The 12,454-nt window shown below is 40.2% G+C and overlaps 1 protein-coding gene across 1 annotated transcript; it reads right to left on the reverse strand.

Moving 5' to 3' along the window:
* Positions 1 to 487: 487 nt before the first annotated feature.
* On the reverse strand, positions 488 to 5,752 carry LOC141818558 (phytyl ester synthase 1, chloroplastic-like; the record flags this gene model as incomplete). Its single annotated transcript, XM_074706034.1, has 6 exons — positions 5,562 to 5,752; positions 5,310 to 5,416; positions 1,933 to 2,054; positions 1,404 to 1,512; positions 944 to 1,077; positions 488 to 857 (listed from the first exon to the last, which is right to left on the reverse strand). Coding segments are annotated over exons 2-6 (828 nt in total), but the record flags the coding sequence as incomplete, so codon positions are not given.
* Between the last annotated feature and the right edge of the window lie 6,702 nt (positions 5,753 to 12,454).

Genomic DNA, 12,454 nt, shown 5'->3' on the forward strand with positions numbered 1-12,454 from the left:
AGGTGACCTTTGGGAGACCAATGATATGTGTGTCCAGGTTCGACCTTCATAGCCCGAGGGTGGCTTCCTAAATGACCGAGGATCACTAAACACAACGTTTAGGTGGATTCAAGTAAAACTATTATTCCCTTCCAAGGTTGAATACAATCAACCTCATTTTGGTTTGAGTGGTGCATGGAACCTGATGGACTTTATAAGATTTGCATTAATTGGCAAGACATGTGGTGTTTTTGTCTTTTTTATTGTGATACTTTGCAATGTGCTTATGAAAAAAATATCTTATGCAAAGGTTGTGCATATTGGCACTTCTACACCCCAATTTACTAGAGACTTTTGCATGCCAATATGTATATTATATGCAAGAAGTAGAACAAGTGAATAGGAAATGTTCTAAAATTTAATGTAAATCATAAAAGTTCTAATTGAGAATCATTCTTCAGAAAGCAAGGAAACTTGTAAAAGAACTATTTAACTTCCCTGAAGTTACCTTACGATGTAGTGCTTCACGAGCACCTCCAGGATACAGGAGTATAAATGATCCTTTTGAAAATAACCTATACATATTCATTGGAGTCACAGGTGTTGCACCAAAAACACTGAGAGTTTCATTGAGAGAAATCTCTTTCCGTGGAGTTTCAGTATCCCTTGAGAATAAAAACGGGTGTGCCATGCCACGTAAAATGACCTTTTTCTCCTTTAAAAATTCCTCATAAAGAGGACGAAGCTCTAGCCCCAACATCATATGATTTCCAACTAAAAGTAGGGGACCTTTATCAGGAACACCTGCAAGACCCCTGACTATTCTTCCATCTTCAAGAGTAGATAGCAAGACTGGACTTGCTGCAGCTACATACCATCTGTAGTCAATAATTGGTATGTTGGATGTGAAAAGCACTGTTTTCCATGAAACATTACTTATCAAATATGATATTGCTAACCTTACCCCTCGTTTTGAGAGAATGATTTTCTGAAATCACTAAGAGATGGAGGAAGGAAATCTGTCACTGTGTCAAATTGTCTAGAACGACGGTATGTGATGGTGCCTTTCAAAATATTTAATAAATTAATGCCATCTTCCTGCCAGTGTTGGAAGAAAGAAATAATAAGTATTCATATGTCAAATGGACTCTGATATTATCAACTATTTCACAATTTGTGCAAACAAACTCAATAAATAACACTGTAAGTCTAAATTTCATGCATTTTTTCAGCTTGCATGTTCCAACATATTTCAGATACTAAAAAGAAAAAATGAAAATTAATCAACTATATATCAATAAATGCAGTTAGGACAAAAGGCCAAAGAATTAAAAAAAAACCATATAACAATGAATTAGCCTAAAAGAAATTCAGACTCTCGAAGAAGAAAAGATAAATGATTCCTTGATCGGATGGCAACTTACTAGCAATAGTGTATGTCCGCTGTCCTTGAAATATCTAACTCTGCAATTCTTTAGTGAAGCCCAAAGCCGATCTGCTTCATCCCCACTTGGTAACAAGTTATCCTTCCCACTATGTTACATTTTTCATAGATATAATTAGATGTCTACCTTTCGTCCGAAAAATGCACGCACGGGAAGGTAAAAGGACGAAAGAAACACAACATTCAGGATGAAAAGCATTTTTGTATTTGGATGCAACATTAGAAATCTTGTTTTAGGTTGTACAAAAAATTGTCAAAATGGTTCACTTAAAAACAATCTGGAAAAAAAATCCATACCCTATTAACTAAAAAAGAATAAAAAACCACAGTGACAGCAATATGTCAAGTTGACAGAACCTTCCATCTACAAGACCTATGTAATGGGAGAAAAACATATATAAAAACAAGGGAGACAACAATTTCTTGCTTACACGTACTATGTACCACAGCACAATATGTAAAGATTTTTTTATTTACAATAAAGTTGACAGATATACGAAGAAAACTACCTGGCAAGAATTAGAACTTCAGCTGAAATAGCATGCAGACGAGAATTCACATAAGCAGAACCTGACTTAAGCAGGCGGAGTTTCCACAAAAGAGTGTCTTTCGGTATAATGTCTGCCAAGTCCTGTTATATTCCATTAATTATCTATCATGGTAAAATCATTCCTCCTAGATTATACAAACTGAAGACTTAACAATCTAACTACAGTTATTAATCACTCAAAGATCATTAAATGACATCAAGAGACAAAATAAAGAAATAAAAAGAGGCCAATCACTTTGCTTTGGGTTTAAAGGATCAACCTAGTGCATGGTCTTTTCAACAGATATTACATGTCAATAGCTACAGTTTCATTGCTAAGAATATTGATGAATGCGCAATTTGAGATAGCCACTGCCATATTGATTTAACCGAAATGATATATTATTTCATCTAGTTGTAAAAGGGTATGAATCCAAGCCTATATAAGAGACCTTTCTAAAGCTCCCGCCAATGCAGGGTCCCGGAGAAGGATCTATTGTACGCATCCTTACCCTGCTTTGCAAGAGGTTGTTTCCGAGATAAGAGACCTTTCTTTAATGAGGTAAAATATCCACTAGGTTTTTGAAAATTGGAACAATGGGTTTTAGGGAAAGGCTTGAAAGAAGTGTTTATAGAGGAAGTTCCTCCACTGAGCATTGAAATGGAGGTGCCTCAAGTAGGCAAGTATCGGAGTTAGATGGAGGAAATTTGTGATTATTCATAGAATGAGATTAGCGAGAGGATAACAGCCAAGCTTGTAAGGTTTTGCAACTTTAGGCCACCAAGCGGACTTTGATCAATGAGGTTTTGTTCATAAGGTCATTTTCCATGTCTAATCTAATGTGTCTTTACTAGGAGCAATGACGAACCCACAACATACATTAGGGAAGAAACTATATTGAAAATTAAATATATCATGGATTACATAAATTTTTTCCCATCATTTCATGCCACTAAGGGTTGTGGAAAGTACATCAAAACCAGGAACTTAGCTTTTAGAGTTGGGCACTTTTGACCAACCTTGTCGGCCAAAGCTGCAAACTTTGAGAAGTGAGAATTTGTCAAAATTTAGATAAGGTAGCTTGAAAACCTGTCATGGACTAGTCACCAATGGAAAGTATACAGTTGTTCTATTAATAGGGAGAGACATCTTGGGGTTTGCTTCAGATAAAAAGGGTGGTCAGAAGAAGTTTCTGGTGGAAGGTCTTCATTCCTCAAAATGGATGGATATTGAACCCGTTTAAATGTGATGTCAAATGAAATGGCAATCTATTTCAATGTATTTGGTGATAATTATGGACAATTTGTATAGCACTTTGATTGTCACAATATAATGGAGTATGGGTCTATTGTGACAACCTAAGGTCACCAAGTAGCCATTGAATCACTTAATAAAACATCAGAGGTAGTCTTCCTAGAACAACTGATTGTTTCTAGTGGCAGAATATCAATATCAAGCTCAGGCTACATAAAGTTTTAGTAATGAACAATATGACGCACTTCAATATTATCAAGTTCAGAAAGTATTATTGCTTAAAATCTAATTCCATGCCCGACATATGCAAACTTTTTGTTCCATCAGCTGGCAGACCAGCAGAATAGCCCGAGAAAGTAGAACATTGGTCTGAGGCTTCTTCTGAGGTTGGAAAACCTTCTGTAACGTGTTTCAGGCTCAATCAAGATTGTGTCAAGTCCTTAAGCCAATGCATCTAGGTTTCCACAGGGCATCCCAACATGGCAAGGCATCTTCGAAGTATGTGATCGACTCCTCTACCTCTGCTTCATCTGCCTCATTTATTTGCTCATCTCCTTAACCCTCAAGTGTCGATAGTTATCCTATCTCATTCTAATGAATATTTAAGCCTCTTACATAAGATTTATAATCCAAAATCAGACCAAATCTAATTAAAAGAGAAATGAGAAAAAAAATAGCTAGATCTGGAAATTATTCAGACCTTGATATGGAAAGGATCGTGGTTTAAAATTTTGACCCGTATCGAAGTTTCGATTTATGATTGGAACGATACGGTTTGAATACCGTATCATGTCGATATGATTTCAATATTTTTTAAATATAAAATATATTAATTAAAAAATAATCTAAATATTAAAAAATATTAAAAATAAAAAAAATTAAAAAGAAAAAAATATGGATCATAGCGCCTCCATATGGTAAATAAATAAAAACAAAATATTATATATTTTCAAATTTTAAACAAATAATATATATATATATATATATATTAAATTAAAAGATAATTTTATTAAAGTTTGTTTAAGCATATTTAGATTATCTATTTATAGTTAGGAGATAATTGAAATTATTAACCTAAGTTTTCTACATTACACTCTCATGCCCGTGGGTGTCCCCGTCACGACCCATAGGCATCCCCCCACGGCCCACGGAGGTCGCGATGGCCTCCAAACCCCGCGGAGTTCGCCGTGGGATTGCAACGGCCTCCACGACCCCGTGGCGCCGGTGCCAGACAACGAGCAGAACAACAAATTTTACTTGTTTCGCTCAACATGAAACAAATTTTTAAACCATGGAAAGGATTCAAATGCAAACAAAAATTTAACTTTTGAACTAGTGGTACTTTGGTAAAAGCTCATCCTTATTTGAATTTTCCAATGTAATAGGTTTTAGTAGTTAAGGCAAGACTACTCTTTTGAAGTTGATGCGACCAAGGTTTAAGGTGTATTAACCCTTATACACTAAGCATTGGCAATGACCTCGGCACTATGACCCAATTTCTATTTTTTTTCTTTTTTATTATCCCTTTACCACTCAAATAAGTTTTTAAAAAAATTTAAATCTTACCATAGTAGCCTTACAAATTTTGAAAAATATCAAATAGGTAATGTTTTCAAGTTTCTTATTATATTTATATTTTCATTATTTTTTAGCATAAAATTTCCATTTTTTATTTTTTATATTTTCCCTTTTACACCTCAAATAATTGCAAAAAGAATTACAATCCTACTAAATTACCCTTAAAATTTTTGAAAAATATAAGATAAATACTTATTTCTAAAACTATTAGATTTTTATAATTTTTATATTTAAATTATAAAATTTCTTGCCTGATGAGCTCGATTTGTGCAGGCATGACAAAGGACAATTATAGCTAAGCCCCTGGTAGGATTGGTTTGGTAACACCCCTAGTTATGCTCGACACTGCCAGCTAGAGTAGTTCTCGACGGTTGCCAAGTTGTCCTTGCCTGGGCATGACCCACGTGCACATCTAAATCCATTTCCTTTCCCAAAATGCAAATAATTTTTGTCTATAAGGATGGTGTATTTAAAGTTATGGAATTCACTAAACATAGATAAGAAAATAAATGAAGCTATCTTACAGAAAGCAGAGGCAATAATGAAGTGAGATTGTTGGACAAGTTTTCAAGTCGCTCTGGCAAAGGAAGGCCTTCTTCAACATTCGCCATTGCCATTTTAACAGGATCGCCTATTACAATTAATCATCACACTAGCTCAATAAAGAATATACAAACTAAAATCTGATAGGAAAAATAAGAATCTGTTAATCGTCTCATCATGATAAAAGAAAACACTAATGTATGTGGTCAAAATATTATAATAGCAAGCCCTACCCCACAGCTATTTAGCATCAAGCACATGTTGGCCTATTTTCCATCACTAAGCTCAACGGAGTAGATGGTGCTGCCAAAATTAAGAAACTACAGGCCACTGAGATTTTAAGGTTCATCTTGTACAAACCATATATTTCACCAAACTCTGCACAAATCAGCTAATTAGCCTGTTTCAGCCGAGTATTTATCATAGTTACCTCAGTTCAAGCAGAATGTCCAGTTTGATCCAACTTTTATCTGGTTCAGCCCATCTCTTTCATACCTACTGTTCCGGCTAGATCCCGGTGATAGTCAAGGCACCAGTCAATATTATGTCACCTCAACCGCTTCCCACCTTTCTTGCGAGCTTACCCCTGTCAAGAAGACTAGAAAAGAGTTAGAGAGGTGCCGGGTCTCCCCGGCAGACCACTCCGACGCTCAAGTTAGCCAGTGTCCCCGAAGAAGAAGATAATAGGTGTAAAAGATGTATCTCCCAGAGAGAGAGCTTTCCATACCTGGGGGGGTTTTTATAGTCGTGAGGGGATAGCCACTTATTTCTTCCAAGGAGAATTATTGTCGGCCATTAAGCAGACCAATTCTGTCTATCATTGCCAGGTGTCCGATTAAGATGACATCTGGGGGACAAAGTCTGTTACCTCGTAACCATTTTCTGTTTCAGTAGTGAGGTCTAATTTTATTCTTTTGCTGTGAGGAGTAGCAGGCGGGGATCTAGGGCGTTGGTGCGATAACCTAGTAACCGTCCTTGTATTCAGCATTCGCCGCGCACGTGTTGTTGTCGTTTTAGCTGAGCTACTGGAATGGTGAACTGCATAAGGGATCAAGCCTTGCCGATGATGTTGCCGAACCACTTAGGGGACTGAATCCTGGATATGAGATGGTTGAGCCACATAGGGGACTGAGCCCTGTGTATGGGATGGCTGGGCCACATAGGGGACTGAGCCGTATGTATAAGATGGCTGAGCCGTATAGGGGACTGAGCCCTATATATGAGATGGTTAAGCCACACAGGGGACTGAGCCCTGTATATGAGGTGGCTGAGCCATACAGGGGACTGAGCCCTGTATATGAGATGGCTGAGCCATACAGGAGACTTGAGCCCTGAACAGCGAATTGATTGGGCCTAACCGAACTTTCATAAGCCTAGACTTGTTAAGCAGGATCGCCTTAATCGGCCAAGTTGTACTAATCGTTGACTCAATCCAAGACTTTTGCTGCCACGTGGGATCCATGAACTATACACCGGATCACATGCCTTCCTTACGAGTCTAGTCGAAGGAGGCGTTTTAGCTGACTGACTAGACTGAGTTGCCTTTGGTTTTAATGACATGTCATGTGAAGTGATGTCATCTACCAACAGAGGCCAGCTTTGTTGGAAAAAGTAAGATCCTTGTCTTGCGTCTATATCACGTATTAAATGTGAGACAAGGGACTTGAGAGGGACTAACTCCATGAGGCTGACGGATTGGGTGGTTTGGATTGCATTGTGAGTAAATGATGCCCTGGATCAGACGGTTGCAATTGTAGCCCTACTTCTTTTGCGTTTCTGGTATATAGCTGAAGAGAGGAAACTGTCGCCGAAACTGTATTTGTGAGTATAACTTCCTCAGCATTGTCATCTTGTCCGTTCCTTAGAGAATCATTTCTTCCATTGATGGCTTCTTCTTCCTTCTGGTATGAACTTCAAAGCTCGGGTCATGAAAGAGGGGATGCGGAACTTCTGCGTCTTCAATATCATATACCCAATGATCATTCCGTATATATCCCTTTACCTGAGCATCGCCCCCACAAGCCACTCCTTGAATACGTTACTTGCTTTTTGGGCCAAATGAAAGGAGGGCTTAGGTTTCCAATTCCTCCCTTTGTTCAGGAGCTAGCTGTTTTTTATCACATAAATATATGCCAACTTACCCCCAACTCCTTTCGCCTGATCTGTGGTACTGTTATTGTGTTTCGTTTATACCAAATCCCTCTAGACGTATCCTTATTTAATGCCCTTTTTTGCTTGAAAAGAGTGGAACCTGGAGTGTTTTGTTTCTCAGCCCGGCCTGGATTGCCTTTCTAGGCAGGTTCCCCAATGAGGATGAAGAATGGAAGGAACGGTTCTTTTATATACGACCCCCAATTTCTTATGCCTGGCCAACTTGCTGGACTTCAGAATTGCCCATTTTGCCAGTAGTGAGTGGGTCAATACAAGTCATCTCGCATATACCGGGAAGCGTCCACGCTTTTAAAGGGCTTGAAGTTTAATGTAAATGACCTGATAAACAATGAGGCTTTGATGTATAGAGCAGGCATAAGCCCTATTGTCATGGTTTTGGAAGGGAAACTAAGTAAGATTCTTGCTGATTAATGAGCCTATTTGCTCAATTTGAATAAATGCTTCTGTCTTTATAGGTCAACTCATGCGAGAAGCCTCAATAAGCAAAGTTTTGAAATGGAGTCGAACATCTCCTACAGGCCTGTGGGTCGAGGGTGATATAACAGAAGGTGAAGGGGCTTCTTCATCTGTCCCATCAACCCCTGCCTCTTCATCCTATCCTCAAGAAGAAAGACTGGAGAAGAACCTTACAACACCTTGTCCGACTCCCAGACCGTTAAGGATAACTGAACCTTCATTACCCCGACATGCAGTGGAGTCAATACACTCTCGCAATGCTCCTTCAAGTGCGTTAGTAATATCTGAACCACTCAGTAAACGCCCACGTGTTGAGGGCCTCTCTACCTCCCATCAGGTTCCTTTACGCTCCATGGAAAAGGGCAAAGAAAAGGTAAGTGGGAGCCCCAAGATAAGAGGAAATACAGTCCCAAGTTCAAGGTAAGATTCGCTAATGATTCTGAATTACATACTCTACTTAAAGTTTGTAGCTGAGTTATTGTGTTGATTTAGGGGCTACAAGGGCCTTGGGGAATTACCACAGGATTCTGCCACACGACTACTTACATATCAAGAAAATGTACTTCCTCAACTTAGCGCCTTAGATTTGAGCCAAACTCTGTGCGAAGAACAAATAAAGGTAGGTTGTAAAAATGCTGCTTGATTCTTCCTTTTCTCTATAACCCATTTCCTCATTGCAGGCAGCTATGCAACAGAAAGTCCTTCATCAACACTTGGGAAAGCTGGAAACACGTAATATCAATTTGGAAAATCAGGTAGCTCATCTTCAACATCAATTATTGCAAAGGACCTTGGTTGTCACTGGGTCTTCTGAATATTTAGACAAAATCAAAGCTGAATTAGTTGTTTCTCGAGAGCTTCAGAGAAAGGCTGAAATGAAAGCTGAAGACTGGCGTATAAAGGCGCAGGGGCTATCCTTTGGAATTCAAGAATTAGAGGAGGAATTAAAGAGAGTGAAAGCTGAAAATGCTTTACTCCACGGCTCCGAGGAAAGAGTTAACAAGACTTATTCAGAGAAGAGTCGACCCCTAATGCCCCTGCGGCTCTTCATCTGCTTCCTTCAACAGTACTTCAACAGAAGAACGCAGAACTGAGCCAGAAATTAATTGAAGCTCAGTCTCATGAAACTCAATTAGTCTCTGCCTTGGAAGCATCTCGTAGTGACCTGGAGACTATCAGGTCTGAGTGGGCTGATTTTCGGGCCCAAGAAGAAACTCGTATGATCGAACGCCAGCACGCGTTCTTATCTTCGCAAGAGTTTTTTGATCTATTGGCTCAACGTTCTGGGAAAATGTTTGAATACGGATTTGATGGTGCCATCCGTCAATTTGCCAAAGCCAAAATAATAACTCCGAATACCGACTTAAGCTTTCTGGATATATGGCGGGTATGGGATGAGTTGCCAGCTGAAGTTAGAGGGGAGGTTGGTGAAGAGGCTGGTCCTTCTCGCCTCCGTGACCCCGTGGCTGAGCCAAAGACTAAAGTTATCTCCCCAGACTCATCTACGAACAAGGATGAACAACTTTAAAGAGATTGTCTTATTCTCAATTTTGCCTGTTGTGTAATATAATATTCCAGACGAATCCATTGTATCTTTAGTGCTCTAGTCTAAGATCCTCGTTTTTTAGTGGACTCCTTTTATAAAATAAGAACGATCTATGTTTAATGATCCAGGCATCCAAGAAGGTAACTGCCACCTTGAAAATTCCCATGCATACCACCATTTATGAGCTCTGTACCTTTGGATTAGACCTTTGATGTTTTGATGTTTTCAATGGTGAGTTTACGTCCTAGCTTGTGGTTAAGATCTTATTTGGTGCTGCAAGAGAGACAAAGGATGTCTTTTTTGCATCGATGGAAGGTCTGCATTACTCCTAACCCTAGATATGTAACCGTCATGATCCAACGATTGATGGATGCCTTAGGTAAGTTTTGAAGGTTTTGCCCTAAAGTATAAAGAGGGGGCTTCCTGTAGATAATTACCATGATCCTCTCTGGAGGGATTGAGTCTTCACCACCTGATCTTCTCAGCCTTTGCTTCTTCTGACTCATCTTATCTGCGGTCACTCCTTTCTTGTAAGTTTCTGATACTTGCATTCTTTCCGAATATTTCTCATGACTTTCGATCATCCCTGGTATGAGACACAATCAACTATGCTTGATGCTGATGATTTTCAAAATCTCCGTCATCGCTATTATATTCCTTCTGATCACCTCTTGCTTCTTCCAACCTCCGCACAAAGGGTTCATGAACCTCCACCGGGTTACTTCTCGTGCTTTAAAGATCAACTAGCAGGGGGGCTTCGATTCCCGATTCCTCCTTTTCTTCAGGATTTGGCTGCCTTCTTTCGTCTTAATCTTTTTCAACTAACCCCTAACTCGTTCCGTTTGGTGTGTGGGATGGTTATCCTTTGTGGCGTTTACAACATTCCCCTGAGCGCTTCTCTATTTCTTGCTTTATTTGGTTTGAGACGAGCGGAGCCGGGAACATTTTATTTGTCGGCTAGACAAGGAGGCACATACCTAGGTCGCATCCCTTCTTCCCACAGAGGATGGAAAGAGCGCTTTTTCTATATTCGACCTCCACGTCCTTATTCTTGGCCTGCCAAGTGGGATGTGGCTTTGCCTCTTCTTCCTTCCATTGGGCCATATCGTTTGCATCAGATTTTTTGAATGCCACCGAGATTTTGCACGGCATGAGTTTTGAAGCCAATAAGCTAATTGGTAATGAGGCTCTTCTGTATCGGGCGGGGCTGAGCCCTAAGGCGACTCCCCTAGACGACAGCCTATGTAAGTTTAAGTCACTGAGCTCCAACATAGTTTACTGACTAACTTTGCTTTCTTTTGCAGATCGAATTATGTATCGCGCGTCTTTGAGCAAAGTGGTTAAGTGGAACCTAGCGTCCTTACAAGGCATGTGGTCTACTGAAGGGACTACCAGGGATTCCGAGACCACCCCTCAAACTCCTTCGGATCAGCAGGTGGCTTCCGTTCCTGACCTATTGTCAACATCTCCTTCTGGTGAACCATTGCCCCTTATTTCTGCTCCTGGACCGGTGTCAACATCTCCTTCTGATGAACCACTACCCATCACTTCTGCTCCAGGACCGGTGTCCACCCCTCCTTCCGATGAACCATTGCCCACTACCCCTGTTCTTGAAATGACTGAGTTCGCATTACAACCTGTCGTGGGATCTTTTCCACAGGTAGATGAACCACCAAAGAGCCCCTCCGCGGCTCGTATCCGCCCCTATACAGGGAAATCTAGTTCGAAAAAGTCTACGGGATCATCTGTTGAGACTTCTCGTTCGAAAAAGCGTAAACGAGGAAAAAATGTGAAACACTCCACTCCTTCCAAGTCCTCACTACCTGAAACTTTAACTCATGAAAGGAGGATAGTAGTTGAAGGATCAGGTGTAATTCGATCCCCTGAACCGTCTATTTTCTTTGCCGCAAATTCTTCTCCTTCTGAATTATTTTCTTTATCTCAAGTTTATGTTGTCTCCTTTGCAGATTTTAATATTTTTGGAGGAGACCCACAACTTTATGAGGGAAGCAATACTGCTAATGACCAACTTCGCCAATATCAAGAAATGGTTGTTCCTTTTTTAGGATTGATGGGCCTATTCGACGGGATGTCTGGATCCATTACCAAGGTGAGATAACTGAACTTGTCCATCTGACCCATCATAATAACTCTACATTACTTATGGGAAGTTATAGGTGGGCATCGAACTGCAAGAATTGCGCCAATGCATTTTGCCAACGGAGAAACAACATCATAGCTCAGCAACTAACCTGATCCAATTGCAAAGAGAATTGTCTAACAAGGGTGAGCCTGACGTTTCTATTGAGATTGATGGACAATCCGTGGATCAGCTTCGTGCGGACTTACTTCAATTAGAGCAGTCCAAGGCTTCTGTAGAAATGGAGGTAGAACAATGGCGTCAACGGGCGCAAGAAAGTGCTACGATTACCTATTCTGGAGCAGGATCTTGCTCAAACCAAAATTCTGTTGGAAACTGCCTCAGAAAAAGAGCGACAACTCCAAGCAGAATACTCCCAAAGGCAAACTGATCTGAACGCAGCTTCTGAGAAGCAACTTATATTGACTCAACGACTAACACAAGCTCAGGAGAAAGAAAAGGAGTTGACTTTGCAACTGGAAAGCTCTGAAGTAGCTCTAGAAGCGGCCCAAAGGGAATTGGAGGCAATCAAGGCTGAGTTGAATGAATATCGAGCTGGTGAAATAACCCGCCTGGCGGAGTATAAGAGCAAGTTTCTGACTTCACAAGAATTCTTTGAATTGTTATCCTGTCGTTCTGGTAAGATGCTAGAACACGGTTTCAATGGGGCTCTAGGCCAACTTATAAGGGCCAAGATCATATTGCCCGAACAAGACCTCAGCTGTTTGGACCTTCAAAAGGTCATAGATGATCTTCCAGAAACAGAAGTGAGTGATACCCTCCCTGAGGTCTCGCCAGAGATAGAGATTCCG

The sequence above is a fragment of the Curcuma longa genome, unplaced genomic scaffold (assembly GCF_044706935.1).
Source record: "Curcuma longa cultivar G26 ecotype Majalengka, Jawa Barat unplaced genomic scaffold, ITB_CL_G26_1.1 contig_25340, whole genome shotgun sequence".
NCBI classification, from domain to species: Eukaryota; Viridiplantae; Streptophyta; class Magnoliopsida; order Zingiberales; family Zingiberaceae; genus Curcuma; species Curcuma longa.